General features: G+C 41.4%; 2 protein-coding genes across 2 annotated transcripts in view; both read left to right on the forward strand.

Annotated features, from left to right (window-relative positions):
* The first annotated feature begins 28 nt into the window (after positions 1-28).
* CZH9orf40 (chromosome Z C9orf40 homolog) lies at positions 29-4,593 on the forward strand. The gene is made up of 2 exons (XM_076362656.1): positions 29-380; positions 3,258-4,593. Exons 1-2 carry the CDS (start codon positions 48-50, stop codon positions 3,414-3,416), a joined length of 492 nt encoding a protein of 163 aa, XP_076218771.1. The 5' UTR covers positions 29-47; the 3' UTR covers positions 3,417-4,593.
* Positions 4,594-7,368: 2,775 nt separating this feature from the next.
* The window catches only part of TRPM6 (transient receptor potential cation channel subfamily M member 6), a 96,949-nt gene continuing 85,462 nt past the window's right edge, over positions 7,369-18,855 (forward strand). The window contains exons 1-2 of the mRNA XM_076363118.1: positions 7,369-7,530; positions 13,409-13,567. Coding sequence (XP_076219233.1) covers positions 13,538-13,567 — 30 coding nt within the window. The 5' untranslated portion in view covers positions 7,369-7,530; positions 13,409-13,537. The remainder of the gene's footprint in view (positions 7,531-13,408; positions 13,568-18,855) is intronic.

Genomic DNA, 18,855 nt, shown 5'->3' on the forward strand with positions numbered 1-18,855 from the left:
TCCCGGGGGACGCGCGCTCCACGGAGCCGCCGGCGCTCGGCCCCCTCATGGCCAAGCGGCGCGCGGAGCCGTTAGTGTGTCACGTGCCCATCAAACGGCTCCTGCGCGAGCCGCCGCCGCCGCCCCGCGCTGCCGCGCCCGAGCGGCGCCCCCGGGGCGAAGCGGCGAGCGCCGGCCCTGCCGCCCCGAAGCGGAAGCTGGAGGAGGCTGAGGCGCCGCCGGGCAAGCGGCCCGGGCTGCGGGGGAGCAGCCCCCGCGGGGAGCAGGGGGACGCGGGGGGCAGGCGGCGGCGGCGCGGCGGGCCCGCGGCGCCCCAGGACGAGCGGACGGCGGAGGGACGCGGTGGTGGCCGGGGCAAAGAGCGGGCCGCCGCTGCTGAGGTAACGGAGCGGGGCTGGGGCGGTGGGAGGCCTCCCGGGGAGGATGCCGCGGTGCCGCCGTGAGCGGGCCCGAGCCGCTCGCCTCCAGGGAGAGAAAATCGTGGGTGGTGGTGCTGGCAGCTGAGGCGTTACCGTGGGGCCGCGACCTCAGCCGGGGGCGGGGGTGTCGCCCCGGGGGGGCTGGCGGGCCGTGCGGATCAGCAAAGCGTGCGGGCGGAGTCCCCCGGGCCTTATCCAGGCACAGCACAGCGGTCGGTGCCTCGCAGCCCGTTCTGTGCCTCTCTGTGTTAATCGGTCGTGGGCCTCTTAAAGCTTTTTTTTGCGTTTTTCTTGCCACGATGCAAAAGAAGTAACATTCGTAGCCTTCCCCCCCTCCCCGCCATAGAAGAACTGATGGGGAAACAGCCTGTCTGGAGTTCACCTTAGTTACGTCTGTCTTCAGTCACATCCCCATTCAACAGCATGGTGGAAGCTTGAAGAGTTTATTTTGATAGCGTCTCTGTTTCGAGGTTGCGGGTCAGGCTGACTACAGTATCTGACAACTTTCTTAAGTTTTTGTTTGGGATGGGCATTTAATAATGATAGCAGAGCTATTTTTGAACTAAAACATTTAGTGCAGGCGGTGGTCAGGGGAAGGGGATTGGTTATTTAATGATCAGGATGTATTGAAATGCGCAGTTGGCTTCCAGCGTTTCTGGTTAACGTCGAACAACGTACATTCTTATCCCTGGCCTTGACCACGTTTTACACAATAGGCAGAAAACAAATTATGGTACTAAGAAAGTTGCGGTTTTGCAAAAACAAAATGCTAGGTCAAATTTTGTGCTTATCTAGAAGTTTGATATATGTAAACTCACCTCTTCTCCCACCTGGACCTTGTAAATAACACTGAAGTATTTGATCCAGTAATATGAAGTGGCAGAAAGTCTAATAAGGTCAGATGGACTTGAGCATGCATATTTTTGTGGTTATGAGGTTTTAGATTATAATCTCTTTGAAACAAGAATGCTGTCATTTATTCTGTGCGTACAAAGCATCTAGCACAGGGGTGTTCTCACTTTAAGTACTTAGCTCTCACAGTGTGAGCAGTAACTTCTTATTAAAGTGTAAGGGGAGTTCAGATTAAACATGGGAAGGATTTGTAAGGGTAGCTGACAGTTTCTGAAACTCCATTGTTGGAGATTTTTTTCAAAGAACTTGTGAGCCACCTGCCTTGCACAGTTCTGTGTGAGTGACACTGCCTGAGTTGGAGTATGGACTGGGAAGTCTTCACTTTCTCTTTCGTACTTTGTTGTTAATGCTGTGCAGTACAAAAATCTCAGTTTACAAGAATATTTATGCAAATGTGTGCAACTACTTACAGTTTGGCTTTCTTCCAGTTTCCATATAATCAATCCTTCTGTTCCTGTGGCATTATATCATTTAACTGGTTTTGGTCTTAATTCCAATTAATGGGAACTTTGGTTCTTTAATTTTCCCTGAAGACAATCTTTTCCTAGTGAGCAAATTCACTTTAGTAGTACTCTACAGGCATGCAGCCATCTTGCTGCTATGAAATGTCTTTCATACCTCTCTCTCAATTATTACAGGTCTTGAATAATGCAGGGGTTTTTGTAGTAAAAACAGGTTGCCTAGTGCAACAAATTGTAGTTCATGAGAGGTTTGTGTGGTAACAAATAGAAAAATGTATTCTTTAAATTGAAAGTATGGTGAATTTATGTACTTCTCTGTTTTGGGGAGGGGGAAGCATCATTTTTCCAGTATCTGAGAGCATTTAGGGATGATACTTCAAATTTTTGAATATTATTTTTTTTAATTCTGTTGCAGAGCCAACAGACAAAGCATGAAATTTTTCAAAAGCCATACCAAAACGTTTATACCAGTTTATGTGTCAAAAATACTTCTGCAGCACCTGTTACAGCTGAGACATTAAAGTAAAATATTTAAAAATTCTGGTTTTTGTTAGGAAAAATACAAACCAGTATTACATGGAAATGCATTATTTTAGGTTTGTGGCAGCATTCAGTGTTTTTACGTACCAGAAGAAAGTACATGCTCAAGACTTAAGGAATGATTTGAGAATTCCTCTTCTTACGTGTATCATGTCCATAGAAACATGCACAGATTGGCCACTCTTTATAACCACGACGTGGTTATAAACAAACAGTGTGTTTTCTAACAGAGATTTTAAAAAAAAAAAAAGTGTAATTGCAGAGTAAAGTAGTAGATAAGTATGTGTTCCTTCAAGGTTTTTCTTGTACTACTTACCAGTTCTTAAACTTGGCTTTCCCTGCCCCTAGAAGAGATCTTCATTTTTCTCATGTATACTTGAGCACAAAACGTAGATACAGAAAAGAAGAAACAGAACGTGGTAGAAACACTACCCAATGCTGTACTTTTCCTGCAAGTGTCATCCTCTGAGTTGATGTAAAACAGCTAAATACATTCTTCTGAATACCAGCTTCTAAACGTGCATGAAATTTGTATACCATTGTGAGAAGAAAAAACAGTGAACAGTTTTTGTATGCAAAGTCCAGTAATTGCACAAGTTTTACAGTATCGTTCTATGCAGGAATTGCAAGTTGAAGAAATTGGTAGGGTTATAGAAGTATTTCCCAGAGGTTGGACAGTAGTTCTCTGCAAGAATATTTGAAAGGACAAAACTAAATTGTGGTTTGGTTGAGATTTTCAATGGTGTTTTCCTTAGAAATAGCTCATATTTTTTCTGTATAAAATTATAAGAACTGTTAACATGGAACAGCTGAGTAACTCTCCTTGGTTTAGTTTCTTCTATAAAAGTTTCTTTTTATTATTTTTTACTGCTGTGATACACATTAATGTTTTGTTGCCTTTTTGTTTATTTGTCTCTTTTCAAAGCAAGAAGATGATTTCTGTCAGTATAACTCATTCCTGTATTGGAGAGCACCATTGCCTACTATTGATTTGTCTGATATTCAGAACCTAGATGGAGAGACTCCACCAGAAGCTAAAACTCCTTCAAGGACTGATACCATGGAGACTGAAATGGAGACCTGATCAATTGTTTCATAGTTCTACATCTACTCGCAGGAAACTTGTTTCCATTTGGATTCAAGTTTTTTCTACTTGGGAGAAAAATAAGCATGCTTCTGCCTTCTTGAAGAAACAGTGTTATGTCAGTCTGCAAAAGCAAGTCTGAGTTGTCTTAGGTGGATGGGATAATCACTATTAGGTACTTAATAGTAAGCTGTCTGGAGGTGTACGGTGTGGAGAAGGCTATGATGTCTAGCAAGAATGCTTGAAAACATGAAGGCAGGCTAAAAGAAGACTACGGAAAATTAGAACTTTGGGATGCAATTAAAAGAAACAGGTGGATATGTTACATGCCGAAAGGAAATGGAACATCATTTTGTCTGTCCTGAACAAAAAGATGTAACTGTGGTAGCTGAAAGTGAAATATTTATCATATGAATTTATCATAAAGCACACAAGCTGTGGTGATTTTTAATGTGTTTTTTTTCTGTGTAATAGCTAAACCAAAAAATAAGAGCCTGCCAAAACCAGACAAAACATTCCCTTTTCTATGCAAACCAAAACCAAGTGTGGCAGGGAGGGGGAAGGAAAAGGGGATCTTTTCTTCTGTAAGCTGCCACTGTTCCCATTCTCCTTACAAAAAAGATTTTTCACCTTCTCCTTTTCACATTACCCAAAGCAGTGGGAGCAAGCTTTTAGGTTTTCGGTCCATTCTCAAGTTAATGCTATTCTTACTCTTTGTGACATTAGCACTGAACCTGTCAGTAGCATCAAAATGGCAGGTGTGCGCAGATGTGTCAAGAGAAGTTAATGCAATATAGAAGTAACCACATACACTTTTTCAAACTTAACTGACTGAGGTGTAGTTTTTGCAGAGACTATGGATCTTGCAAAAAATTTTTACGGAAGTTCATTGAATTAGTGTTTTTTGCTGTGAAATACGAACTTAATGTTTGTCTTTTGTAATTTATTTACAAGTTGAAGTACAATTAGAAATACTAGTCTTTAATAATAGACTGAAGTTGTATGGGCAGACTGCCAGGCTTTGCAAATGCAATTTGTCTTTAAGGATAGCAAACACTGTATTTTTTCTGGAATCATCATTGAAGAAGGCAACTTGTGATTTTTTTTTTTTTTTTATTTTTTTAAAATAATGTATTTGCTAAAGGACAATAAAGTTTTGCCTGCGTGTATTTGAAAACTTTGGGATTATTACTGTGTGAAGTTCCTGACTTTATTCCTTAAGATTGTTGCTTCTATAACTTTGTCATTTTATTAGGTGTTTTTGCTTGAAATAGTCAGCTCGTGAGCCTTCTTAGTAAACATTTGGAAACTTTTTTTTCAGTATTTGTGCTGTAAGGTACCTGTACTTGTTCATTGCTTATTCATTTAGATTGTTAGGGTCTCTTAGTACCCACAGAAGAAAGGAGGTGGCTTAGTGACTCAAGCATTTCATGGTGCTTGTTTGGATATGCTTCTACCTGCTATCAGATTAGCTGGATACATATTTAAACAATATTTATTTTTCTCACATATTTTTAATTATATTTTTTAAGTCCAAATACATCAACTTGTCTTAGGAGTTTTTAAAAATAATCTCCTTTTCTGGCAAGAATGTAATTGCTATTACATGTTTACTATAACTAAAATAAATTAGTGAGGAAATAGATTTATTAATTTGTTGAGGTGTTTTGGGGGGGGGGGGGGTGTTGCTTTTTTTTTTTTAACCCTAGGTAATATATGCATTCCTATATGTGGTTTTTAGAATATTTCACAGCATCAAGTATTCTCAGGATCCAGTATTTTGCAGTATTAGCTAGTATCTTTGCAGACATACTTCAGTTGCTTAAAATCTGCTTGGAGCTTCATATACAGTAGGTATGCAGTAATAGACGGCATTTTAGCATTAAAATCTGTCTCTCCCCTATATTCACAGGACAGAAGAGGTTTTGTTATTGTCTTTAAAATTATATTTGAGCTATTCCATAATAAAATAAATAAGGCCTTTAAAACAAATTAAGCTTGCACTATGTTGTAGGCCGTATGTTTACGTTATTTGCAATTATGCTGTAGGCAAGCACTTTCCTCTTAGCTTGTTCCAGTCGTGGGCTCTGGGTTATGGGCTGGAATGTTACGGCTACTTTCAGAGCATTTGCTGAGCTGATTAATTTTTTCCATTCATCTGTTTGCAAATAGAGGTAAATTTAAAAGCTTTGGAAAACCTTTTGAAATGAGTCAGAGTTTGGGTTATACAAAAGGCTGGGCGAGGTAAGGGGGAATGATGACAGATGACATAAACTTTGCATTAGAGCTGTCAAAAGGTGTGATCAAGACATGTCACTGCTCAGTGTCTGGTGTCTCCAGATGCCATGTGTCACTACCCGCTACTGTGGGCTACCAAAACACTGGTCTTCCGACTCCATTTTTCTAGAGAGCTCTTGTTCAAGGGCTGTACATAAACTATAAGTAAGCTTAAGATGTTCTAATTTATATGTACATTCATAGCCAGTGAGAAGAAAATGTTCTTTTGAGGTAACAAAATGTCAGCACAAATTCTAAGAGAACTCAGGAGTAGCACAATACCTACCAACTGACAATCTTCACTTGATATGTTCTTAAACTTTCAGGAAAAAAATTGTTTATATTCTCTCTAGGTAATTGGGAGTTTGCTTTTCTCTAAAATGTTCCCTCTCTGAAAGGAAGAACCCCTGTCAAAAGAGTAAGAAAATGTACAGTGTAACCACTGAGATCGTCTAGATATTACTGAGGTTGATAAGGGTGTTGCATCTGGAGGGGTATGGGCATTCTGATGAGAAGTGAAATGCTGGAGTTAAATATGTTTCAGAGAAGATTTAAACAGCAAAGTAGTATTACCGGCATGTCGGTCTTCATAAATTTTCTGTCTCATTTTAAACCTAAGGCCTGTTTTACATGGTTTGATTTGTGTTTATTGAAGGCCTACACTATATTTATGGTTCCGGAGATAGGTAAGGCTCCAGGAAAAGCTTAAAGCTGAGTCCAAATCAGGAAAGTGAAGAACTACTATGAAAAACAGGCTGCATTGATGATCATGTCTTGGCTAAGTAGACTGTGGTAGAAAGAAAGGGAAAAAAAAAAGGAAGTGGAGAATGGAAGATAGGTGATGATGAAGTAGTAGTAGGGTAGCAAATGAGTGCAGGGATAATTGGCCAGCAGAGCAGTGACATGAAGTAGTATTTTCAGCACTGGCTCCATCTTCAGCACAGCAGCATTTACAATATGAATATGGTGATCAACAGTAAATTTATTGGTTTTCTCACTGTTTTGACAGTTACTGCTTGATGTTTTTTCCTGTTGGCAAGGCCAAGAATTTGATGGATGTTAAAAAAGTACACGCTTATGTGTATGGGTAGTTGGAAAATCCACAGGATCCTTCGTGTAGAAAATAAGAGGGTGCAAGTGTATGTTTCTGGGTAGCACCAAAGATAGTTACTGCCCAGCATTTGGCAGCTAGTTCTGGTTATGGCAGATTTGTTGTGGGAAATTCACGTGTATTTTTGTGACAGTATGTGATGACAGCTGCAACAAGAGATGTTAGCTGCACAGACTCATTGTTCGGTATAGCAAAGCTCACGTTCAAAGAAGGATTTCAAAATATCTGGTGTGCTTGGGCTGGCTTATTTCCATGCCTACAGTTATAACCTTGACTCTCTAGGTGGCAATGCACATACACAGTAAACTACAGTGAATCTGGAAAATGTTTTGGGTATGCTTTTATTCTGAACTGCTACTGAAAATTTGAGCAGTGACATCATGAATGTTAATCATTTCCTTACCGTGATACATAAATAAAGGCAGATCAAGTCACAAGTTCCTGATTATAGGGTGGCACGAGGTCTTCAGCATAATTGCAGTAAAAACGTTTTGTCAAGAATTTTTGGTTCATCTCTTGTTTCTCTCTCCACCCCCCCAAAAAAACCCCCAAACAACCCAAAACCTATCGATTTAACGCATGGGAATTTGTTGTCACTACTTCTTGCACTGTTTCCATTAGTTACAACTGGAAAGCAAGCTTTATCTGATTGTCTGTTGGATGGAAACTTCGGTCGGTGGCTGAAGGCTACTTGAAATGTACTCGTTAAATATGGGGAAGAAAAAGGTAAGTGCTGATTCATAAGAAACTAGTGTTTAAATGTTTGTATGTAGGTAACATATTTGAAATGTATGAGGAAATTTCAAATAGAGTTTTTCAAGTAGTCTTTATTAAAGAGTTGCTTATTTAAAATTCCTATTTCAAACTTTTTGTTTTAGAGAATTTGATGTTGATGTAGCAAACAGTGTATTTTAATTATTGATACTTCATTTGTAAGCGAACTCATTAGTTAAGTATGTTTTAAATGCTCTTGGTCAAAAAAACAGCATTCATGACTTCTTAGTTTTAAGGACTTAAAAATCATTGTTCTTTCTTCTCTTAAAGCCATACAGATCGTAACTTTTTCACTACTGAAGGAAAAAATAGTTTTCTCACTACTAATATGTTACCATTCCCAGGGGAAAAAATTGTGAAAGGAGGATGGAGGCAAAGCCAATTTTTGTTTGTAATTTTATTTTGCTTTTAAGAATTATTGTGGTGGATGGTAGTTTTCCTGGTTTTGTTTTGTCTTCTTTTATAATAGTGAATTTTTGAAAGAAGGGATATGGACTGGCTAAACATTACATTTTTTTCCAGTTTTCTTATATGAATACCCGGGGTTCATGTTTGGATTGGAATATGATGAAATAAGTGGCTTACCAAGTATGAGACTGAGAAAAGTAAACAAAAATAGTATTGTACTATCTTCAGTGAAGTGTAAGCCAGAGGAAAGTTTTTTCATGCAGAGCTATGAACGGAAATGAGCCACATCTATTCACTGTTCTCTTGCACAGGTGAATTTTGTAATGTCCTTCATTTGAGCAGTGCACAGTGCTCTTCTAATTAAATTGGAACACACAGTATTTAATTCCATTGGATCTACCCGAAGTGTCAAACGTCCTCTCTCTGAAGCCTGATGCTATATAGTGGGTATTTCCTTTTGATGCTTCAACTTGTAGAATATGGAATTTGCTTTCAGTTTCTTTTACTTCCTAGCATTTTAAAAAACCAATTTTGTTTCTGATTGCATAAAAAGCAATTATTATGTAAGAACTACTTTGGCATAAAGTAAGCTACCAAAATCCTATGGTTTCATGATTATCTGTTGTAAACTGCAATGTTTTTTGATCAGATAATCACAGAATGTTGCATCTGTGTATCCCGTAATAGTTTTTCTACTTTTACCTTTTAGGAATTGGAGAAACCTGTGATTGAAAAGAGGAAAACCTACTTCAGACAAACCTCTGTATTTCTAAATGTGTAATATACAAATACAGAGACACCAAAGACAGCTTTTCATTGTATAAATTGAAGCCATAAAAATAATTCTAAAGTATGATTGTGAAATATAGTATGATATGAGAGGGAAAGGTATGGGCTAACAAGCAAAATATGTTTATACTTTGGACGTGCTTAGTAATATCAAACCTGGAGTGTAAAAATCCCTTAATTTCTATGACATGGCAAGGTTTCAGGGAGAAAGTATTATGGTTTTGATGCCCAATATGTATTTTTTCCTTAGAGTCCATACAAACAATGCATATACGCCCAAAGTGTTTTAAGGATACGGCTTGGTCAGTGGAGTCCCTTTGAGTCAAACAAGTAGGTACCGAGTGCCTACGTGTTTTTATGCCAGTGAATAGCATAAAAGGTAGAATAGGCTCCCCATTCTCTTTCTTTCTCAGTATTTTGAGCTGTGAGACAGATTCTGGTACCCACACTTCAATGCATTCCCCCCCGCCCCAGTTTATATTGTGCAGCTTATCTGTGAATATCCTGGACTTGTCAGCGCTAACTACTCCAATCTCAAATCATTTTGGGATTTCTGTTTTATCTTTGTCAGGGTGGTCTTGAATTATTGTGAGGCCAGAATTGCTAATTCATAAAGACAAGTCATTTCAATAATGAGTTCAGCAATCAAAACACTTACTCAAATTCCTTAGACCACATTGTGTGGCAATTACCAGTGTCATTGACTTAAGAGAGTGATAAAAGCGCATTATTAGATTTTCCTTTTCAGTAGGGAAAACTAGAAACACTTTGCCCTTTAAAGATAGGATTTTGAATATCTCTGTATTTCAGTGGTGCTGTTTTACTACAGGTTAAAGTAGTGGAATTTGATTTTTTGAGATGTACTGTTGTGACTTACGGTTCTCTAAATGCAGTGTACTCATGCTATAGAAGATTTATGCTTTCAGGACAGCTCACAGTAGTGAGCAGTAACTCTGTTAGCGTTTACAAGAACAGGTCCTTGGTTTTTTATCTTAAGTCTCAAGTAGTCAAGGAAACAATTAACAGTATTTTTAGTGTGTTTTCGTAAAAAAACAAAGGTCTCTCTGATCACATATTTAAAAAAGAAAATCAGTCACACCACTTTGAGCCAAGGATGCAACCAAACTCATTTCCTCTACTAGGCTGGTCAGTTTTTCCTCAGAAAGAAAAAATACATAAGGTGTTTTCATATGAGGCAAGTATTTAAAAGAATGATTTCGGTTGCCAATACTGATTTCTGTGATGTTAAAAACTACCATTTAAAAACACAATATAGCAATTAGCAAACACATTGGTTTAAAAATTTTGTAAAGGCTAAGACATTGGGTCGTAGCAGAAAAATGTTGTTTTAGAAAGGGGTGATTGGCCCAGAGAAGAAATCCAAAATAAACTTCTTAATTTGCCAAATAGAAGTAAGCTTAAATTTCCTTTGTTTTCTTCTTAGAAATCTCGGTACCTAAAGGTGAAACTTAGGCAGTCAGCCACAAACAGTCAAGTTAATCAGTTTGAAGGTTCGTGATACGGCGTATTTCTATTATGTAGTATGTGATAGCTTCTCGAAACACAGCCTGAAAGCAGTAATAATCGTAACAGAGCCCTGCCTAGCTGACAGTAGCAAAGTGGTCAAAGCGATGCCCTGCAGACCAGATGCAGCTCATAGGGTGAATCCATATGGTCACTTGCCTCTTGTGCCATGGCCTTGCCATCAGGCTGTGCCTGATGGGGAGCCCTTGCCCGAACCCCACAATTGCTAGGACAGCCTGTGAAACCCAACAGCCAAGTGCTTTGGACTTGCCAGCAGAGCAGTCAGCAATTCTATCTTAAAGGCACACTGTCACATGAACATGGATATGCCTTCAGCTGCCCCTAGCCTTTGGAAGGCTGGCCTGGGACAATACTATTCTCTGTGAATCAGCCCATCTTATCACACTGGATAATCTGGCATTGCCTTATGTCTTCTGTGCGTTCCACTCTGAGAGTGTGTGTACTCAGCATACTTGACGGACGCCCCAATAAGTGTCTTCAGGTTTTCCTCCTGCCTCCAGCCATGGGTCACTAAAGGACAGCCTGCCTTATTCCTTTGTGAAGCACAGCGCTCCCTGTACATTCATCGCTGTTTAACCCTTCATTTTTAGGTAAAAGTTTTAGGTTAGCTCAAAATAAAGAGGTCATGTGGATAAGGTTCTTTTTTTTCAGTCTCAAGCAGCAAGTTTTTTGTTTGTCTCCTCTAAAGCTTGAAGCATTTGCTTTGTCATGTCTTTGAGTGTGAATAGTAACACAAACCTCCATCTTCCCAATTCTTACCTTCTGTATAGTCCGTGTGGGAAAGATACATTGTATCTGGTATGAAAAAAGGTGGGAAAGAAAAGAACAGATTTTGAAAATAGTTTTAAAATGAGGATTTGAAAGCTCTGGGGTCACACCTGGAGAAAGTCTCACTGAAGAATCCATATGCCTGTCATTTGACCCAGGCCAGGGAGCTGACAAGTCAGAGTTCACATCTTCTATCAGTACTCTGAAAGATGACACATTTGAAAAATCTGTTAGCCAGCCTGCGGGATACAAGGAATGACGGAGCAAACTGAAGAGAGGCAGTGTTCCCTGAGACTATTCTACAAAACTCTTAAGACTTCTTATTCTTAGAAGCAAGGATTGTGTTAACGCTCAAGAAAGGCTCCTTAGAAAATTTTTAAGGTGTTACTGTTTAGCTACACATATCATCTGAGGAGTCATCTAATACTGAGCTAAGAACAGCAACTGAAGTGGCTATCCTTCGATCCTGCATCATCCTCGTGCTTGTCTCCATGATTGTTACCCTACCAAAGTACATTGTGCTTTTCCATCACTGTGAAGGGTTTCTTTCAAGAGATGAAGACTACTACATTTTAAAGCTGCCAGACACACTCCTACACCGAGTCCTCTTAGGCCTTCTTCACTTGTTTTCCTACCTCCATTAAGTAAGTTGAGTAATAGAGACCAATGACACCATCTGAAATGTTATTTCTCAATTCTGGACAGTAATGTCCTGCCTGAGGAAGCAGTATGTTGGTTTCCATGGGACTATCACTAGAAGCACAGAAACTATTCATGATTGTAATGAGACTAAGCTGTAGCATCCTATTTTGTTCCTTGGGTCTGCACTGACTTCAAAGGTATTTACAGAACGCATTTTGGAAGAATTGATGGTTGGCTATTTGTGACTGTGACCATCAAGCTGACAAAACCTACCCCACTACATTCCCGGCAACTTACAGACTCTAATAAAAAAAATTTAAAAGCCAGTTTTTCTCACAGAATAAATTCTGCAGGTAGTCCTGTTGACTTTGAATAATTCTTCATGCAAATACAATGTCTGAACTACCTTGAAGGATTTTGAGCCATGCTCAGATACCAGTAACTACTTGTTGCAACCACTGAATAATCTGATTAAAAAACCACCATAAGAACACGCGGCATCCTGGCTGTGTATAATTCAATATTCAAGACTGTCCTCATTCTTGCCTCCTGTTGAAGCGCATCTATCATGTGAACCACTAGCTGATGGACATTCATATGCCTGCCTGGGTTCTGTCATCCTTAACTTAAATGAAAAAATCAGTTTATTTGTGATGAGGGAAGTCATGTTCTCCTTCTTGGGAAAGCATTTGTTGGCAGATCAGTGTGCCGTGGGCAGCAGGAGGGAAGATTTACTACAGTCAGACCTGGAATAATCGTTGCATATTCGCATAGTGTGAAATAAGTAATAAAGTATGACTTAAGCTCACTCCAGGAGGTTGCCTCTACACACTGTAAGTTGAAGGGGAAGACCAAGGCAGAAGATTCTGTTTTGTTGTAGTCCAGAATCTGCATGGTAAACAAGATTTAAGGTTTGCGCTACAAAGAAAACTAATCTTCCACAGTGCCTTTCCACAGCATGCTAAAGCAGTACCTTAAACAGTCATCATCTGATGGGTGTGTATTCAGTGTACCTGCCGCCAGCCTTCGGTGTTGGACTAACCTATGAGACTTCTTTATTTATGTTGGAAGATAAAGGTAAATAAGCCTAGTGGCAGGCTGATTTGTTGGTAATGATATGTGACGGGGGAGAAATCTAGAAGCAGTCTTTACCAGTTTCACTCCTTGCTCCTGTCTTTGCTGCTTCATCAGTTCTTGAAGATCTGCTAGGGCACTAAGGGAAAGGTAAAAGTTTGTAGATAGTCTTACGAAACTCAGTGTCTTCAGTGCGTTTGGAGATGATGAAACAATGAAACTGGAAGCTCCCTCTAAAGCAGATTAGTGCATAAGATGTAGATGAGTTTTGGCTTTTTCATTCCAAAATCTGGACACTCCTTTAGTAGATCCTGCCTGATTAACCATGGTTGATGGAAAAAATATTTTAAAATACTTGCTGGATAGGAGGTATGATCTAACAGAACATAGTGAACAGAGTGAGTATCTGGATGGTTATGCCTTTACAGGCAACCCATGGAAACAACAAAAACAAAGCCATTCCTGTTTTGGTAAAAGTTTCTGTTAAGCGTATTACGATCCTTTAAGATCATTTTTTGGTAGGAGATGTTTGGACTTCAAAAACAATGGAAAGTTATGCATGAATTAATGCAGTCATACTTTGACATGTCTGCATTTCACTTAGGACATGAAAAGCAGGAGGTGTGAAGCGTTGTTCCTAATGGGCATCCAAGAATTGAGCTGGCCACACTGCTGTTGAAGTGACAGCTTAGACACTGGGAATATAGGACTTATGAAAAAAGAAGCATAAAGGATGGACAAGCAAGATAGCGCTGATCTTAAGGTAAGTCTGTAGAAATAGGATTGATATTCTGCAGTAGGACTGCAGGAGAAAACATCTCAGCAGTTCTGATTTCTAGAGGTAACAGGATAAGAGTACATGATAGTTATGTGGACTTTGAACCACTAAAATGTCTGTTAGAAAACACACCACATGTGTTTTCATATCAGTGAAGTGCTGGGGGGTTGGGTGTGAGAATTTGCAGCATGAGAATTGTATGGCTTTGCAGAACAGATTTTTAGGTCTTCGTATTAGATTACAAATGGCGAGTCTTGATTCCAGGGAAGACTGAGAATTTCTCATGTCTGAAAGAAGATGCACAACTTAGAAAAAAATGGCAGAAATTTGGAATTAGGAAAATGCTTGCAGTCAGAGGAATATGTACACCTAGCTATGTCTGGGTCAAAGTCCAGAGCATCTGCCTGTGCTGGGATACATGTGTTTCAGGTTTCTTACAGGGTTCAGATTGGTATGAAGAGTGGGCCTGGTAACAGTGACTGATATGTCCTATTGAAAGAACATTTCTTTATTTCATTTATAAACATTGGTGAAACTAGCAAATTGAGCTGGAAGTTTCTATGCTGACTCAGGATTACTTGTTTGAGAAAATTTAAAATAATACCTTAAAAGGTGTAGCTAGGAAAAGAATGAACATGCTGTTCATCACCTAAAATTTCTAGCAGTGCATTCTGTTACTGGAAGCTGTAATGCTTTTTTAAGGCCTACCATGTAAGAAGTGCAATGTAAGAAGTCTAAAGACAAAATAGAAGCAGTGTAAGAAGTAGAAACTTGTGTTTGGCAGGGGGCTGGAAGCAGTTTTCTTACCCTCCTTGTCTTTGAAAGAATAGTTCCTGTGAAACCACTGCTAAGTTTAACAGCTACTGTTTCAAAAGGCCCTGAGGCACACCCCAGGGCTGAGCAGGCTTTTCTGCTCTGGTTTTCGGGGTGCTGCTGAGCCTGGGTCCTTGACCTGACAGTGGGATTATCTTCTCCCAGGTGCTCTTGGTGGCTCTGCTCCCAGGCTCCTGCACTGAGACAATGTGGTCCAAAGGCAGGGCTCTTGTGTAGGGGAGGAGGAGGGAGAGCTGGGCACCATGGAGGAAGGTGAGACTTGGGCAGGAGAATTAGAAATGGAGAGACCAGAAAATGGGAGAAACATCTAGAAAGAGTAAGTGGATGGGAAATACAGGTAAACTCCAGAGGCAGGCGGACATTGGAGCTCACAGTCAATACAGTGGCACAACTGAAACCAACGAAAGAAACTTTAGGCAAAAAGCGGATGAGAGGGCAGGGCAGAGAAATGAAAGAACTGGAGGCTGGGATTTATTACAGGAAGAGGGCAAGTTTGGGACAAAAGGAAATGGAAACTGAAAGAAAAGTGAGGTTTGAGAGAGAAGTTGGAGGAAATACAGAAGACTGGAAACAAAATGAAACTCAGAATACAGGGAGAATGGTGTATGCCTGCTGTGTTAATCCACACTAGGTACAACTGGCTGTAATTGCTGCAGATGCTTGTTTTGGTCCTCGGTGTGTTCCAGGGCTCCAACCCTGCAGGACGCAGTGATAACTGCTGAAGGGGTGTTGAGGTTCCGCCTTCAATTTTTTTTTGTCAGTGTGGAAAAAGAGATACAGAAGGAATGTGAAGAAGAATAGGAAGATCAAGAACCTGAGTATTCAAAAGTTTGGGTTTACATCCAAATTTCATCACTTCATGAAGATTTTAATTAATAGACTGGTCACATACTGATTTTCTTGTAGACAGGTTGAGTTGTTCATTGTCATGAGCTGTAATCCAGTTACTGTTTTTCACCTTTTGCTTTTCAATGTGTTGATTACGTATGATTCAAGTCTTCATAATTCAAGAGGGAATTGTTGGTTTCCTCTTGGAGCTTCCCATTAGGTTTATCGTGAGTGCTGTAACCTTAACTTACACCATGAGTTTATTTTCACAATACCCTAAAAAATGACCAGGGAAAAACCTCAGGCTTTAGAGGGGAAGCTGAGATACAGACAAACTCGAGCCAAAAACCGTATGCCGCGTTTGGGACACTTGTGATCCGGTTTCTCGACGCGATGAAGAACTTGGCAGGGTCGAAGCAAAGCGCCGCTGGGCCCGGGGGGAGGGTGTCCGCGGGGGCCCGCGGAGCGCCCGGCTGTCGGGGCTCCCCGGGAGAGCGGCGGCGAGGGCAGAGCCGGTCCTCGGCTGTCCCACATAGGAAAACCTCGCCTGCTGCCTTGGGGCAGCGCGCACCTTCCAATATCGGGGAAAAAACCAACCAAGTAACTAAAAAGCCGGGGGTAAAGGACGGCGCCCCGGGAGCCGCCGCGCCCCGCGGAGGCACCGCCCGCCCGCCCCGCCGCCGCGGGACAAGGATCGCCGGCGCCGGCGGGCATGGCGGCGCGGCGGGACCTGCTCGTCTCGCAGCTGGGCTCCGTCTGCCGCGGCGGCCGGGACTGGCGGGGGGGCGGCTGGCGACACCCGCCCCGCGAGCGCTGCGCGGCGGCGGAGGACCGCCGGCCGCGGGCACCCCTGCGCCGACCCCGCCGGGGCGGCCGCGAACCCGCGGTCCCACAGGTGAGGGCGGTACAGGCGGGGACGGGACGCGGACGCTGGCGTGGCCGGGGTCTCGCTGCTCTCCTTCCCGGGGCGGGCTGCGAAATCCCCCGCAGAGGGCGGCTGCCGGCGGAGCAGAAGGTGTTAGGGCTGATCCTCTTTCTCCTTATCCGGGCCGAGGTCCCCTCGGCCTGAGAGAGAGGGGCATCTCCGTACGGAGTGGGTGATGGGGCGGCCAGCTCACCGGAGCGCGGCATCTAGAGAAGCTCTTCTTTTTCCAGTGGTACACATTGCACTTTCCGTGTCATGAGTGGCATTTGAGCACATCTGTAAATGGCGTCAGACTTCATCTGAAAGTCCGGGCCACTTGGGGAGAAAACAGATCTGTTGGACTAACGGCAAACAGAAAACCTCAGGCCACAGGGGGCTGTTTTGCTAATGATTTAATGTTCTGGTGTCGGTGCTGATTACCCACCCCCCTGTGCTTCTGCAGATGTGGACTTGAGTGATTTTATACACATATCTGCTTGTATACTAGTAGCCGTGAAAGGCTTCCAGCAAAAAGGATTACCCATGTCCAGAGGACGTTGCACAGTGATTTTGTGGTAGTGCCATTTGAATGCCATGAGGTTTACAATGGTTATATGTAACATGTAAGAAAAATGCCTCTGGGTCTAGCAAATTTTCACTTCTTACCGTGATGCTGATTGAAACCTTTTTTTTTAAATTTAAAGACGAAATGTGTGTGATTCAGATGTTGGGATTTTAAGAACAGAGCTCTGCTACTATAGATAAAATTGTGAGACTGGATGGTATTTCACACAGATCATGCTGTAGCAACATATCTGATGTATCCATTTCTGATATACTTGCTGATATAAGAAATATGTTTACAGTGGAATATTCTTTCTGGGTATTTCTGTTTATGAATATGATTTTCAAAATAGGCAGCATCTGCTTGTACACTAAGAAAAAATGAGCTAGTGTTTTAAGTTGTGAACACCTGAAGTTAAACCACAAACTCCTTTTCTTGGTACCAAAATGGAGTGGCCAGTTTTTAGAGATTTAGTGTATTTTGGACCTCCCAGGGGAATTGCAGTGTTACCTATAAGAATAAGCTCATACTGATATGAGGCTAAAATGAGTTTAAGGAAGCATCATCATTGTTTTTTTAATGAAAAATACGCTCTGAAGTTGTTAAATCAGTGTACAGACTTTTCTTTGATAAGTTTGTATTATACTATAACAACCTCATTTAAAGTAGTAACAGGCTTATATAGTATTATTAAAAAACATGATAAGCAGCAAATAGGTTAGGTTATGTTTGAACCTAAGTTTCTTTAATCGTTTTGTGGCTTGATAAGGGACAAATGCTGAAGCTTTCTTGGCTGTTACAAGAAATTACCCAATAGTGAATGTGCTGAAGTACGTTGTCCCTGGAAGTAACCAGTGTCAGGAAGAAAACATAAGAATCGTACAGAACCGTACCAGAGAAAGACATTTCTCTTTGAGCTCCACCTTCACTTTTTTTTTTTAAATGTTGTAGGGACAAGGAGAAGTGAAGATAATTGTTACTTTTTTTTTTTTTCTCCATTTGTGACCACCTAAGTGGAAGGCAAAAAGTCATGTAGTAGTTTTAAAAGAGCAGAAGGTAGGTGAGTTTCAAATATCTACAGCTCTTAAAGGAAAATGAGGTCTCAGTAAAGAGCTGTCTGTCCATGCATGCATGCATGCAATTGTGCAGTGCACACAGTGCTCCGCTCTGGGCTGCAGGTAGCGTTTTCAAAAACATCTAAATGATTTATGTGCCTAGGTCCCAGTTTTCAAAAATGTTGTTGGCATGTAAGAGTGTAGGTCCCTCTGGGACCTGTCAAACTTTGTGCACCTCATGGCCGCTTTGTTTGTGCAGAACCTCAGGGGCTGGGCAGCTGCAGCATGTCACTTCTCTGTCATCCCAATGAGTTCTTGTTCGCCTCTGCATAACCACAGTGGCAGGTGCCCAGAGATAATAGAACACACGTTTTAATGGTCATGGGGCCAGATTCGTCCTCGATTTATAGTATTGTCTTTAAAGTGGGGTTGCGGTACAGGATAGCATGTCGGGAGAAGGCTGTAGCAGTGAGAAGGTCAATCCCTTCACAACTCTGAACATGACTGGTGTTACAAATAGGATGGCAGAGACCATGCTGGACTGCTGTATCCCATCTACAGTGTCTTATCAGCGTGGATCTAATCTGGTTACATCTGCCGAAGCTGAACGAAACCTTCCCAGGAGGAAAATCTATGTGAACTATGTGCAATGCTCTTCCTACTTCTTTTCCTAAGTAAGTCACTCCTTCATCCTGCCTTTTCATGGCTCAGTTAAGATTAACTTTATTTTTCATTCAGTAGCACCAAGTCAGCTGAAGAGGTGGGTCCCCCCACATGTGACCCCCAACAAGCCAATCTATAGGCTTTCGGATGCTATCCGGGGAGGTGGTAGGTCCAAACTGGGTAATCCAGTTTTTTGAGAATTGCACTAATGAGTTTGAGACTCTTCAGGCAGTTCACAGCATAACGGGAAGCTAAGGTGGCCACGATTTAGCAAGTTTTAAGCTTCCCTTGGTAGTGTTTTTAGACTGGCTCTATTAACTGTTGTGTAAAGCTTCCCTGACTCTTGTAATATGTAAACATATTTCTGTGTAACATGCGTACTAGGTGAGCCCTTGTGATCCACTCTGTATGCTTTGAATTACCA

The sequence above is a fragment of the Aptenodytes patagonicus genome, chromosome Z (genome assembly GCF_965638725.1).
Source record: "Aptenodytes patagonicus chromosome Z, bAptPat1.pri.cur, whole genome shotgun sequence".
NCBI lineage: Eukaryota > Metazoa > Chordata > Aves > Sphenisciformes > Spheniscidae > Aptenodytes > Aptenodytes patagonicus.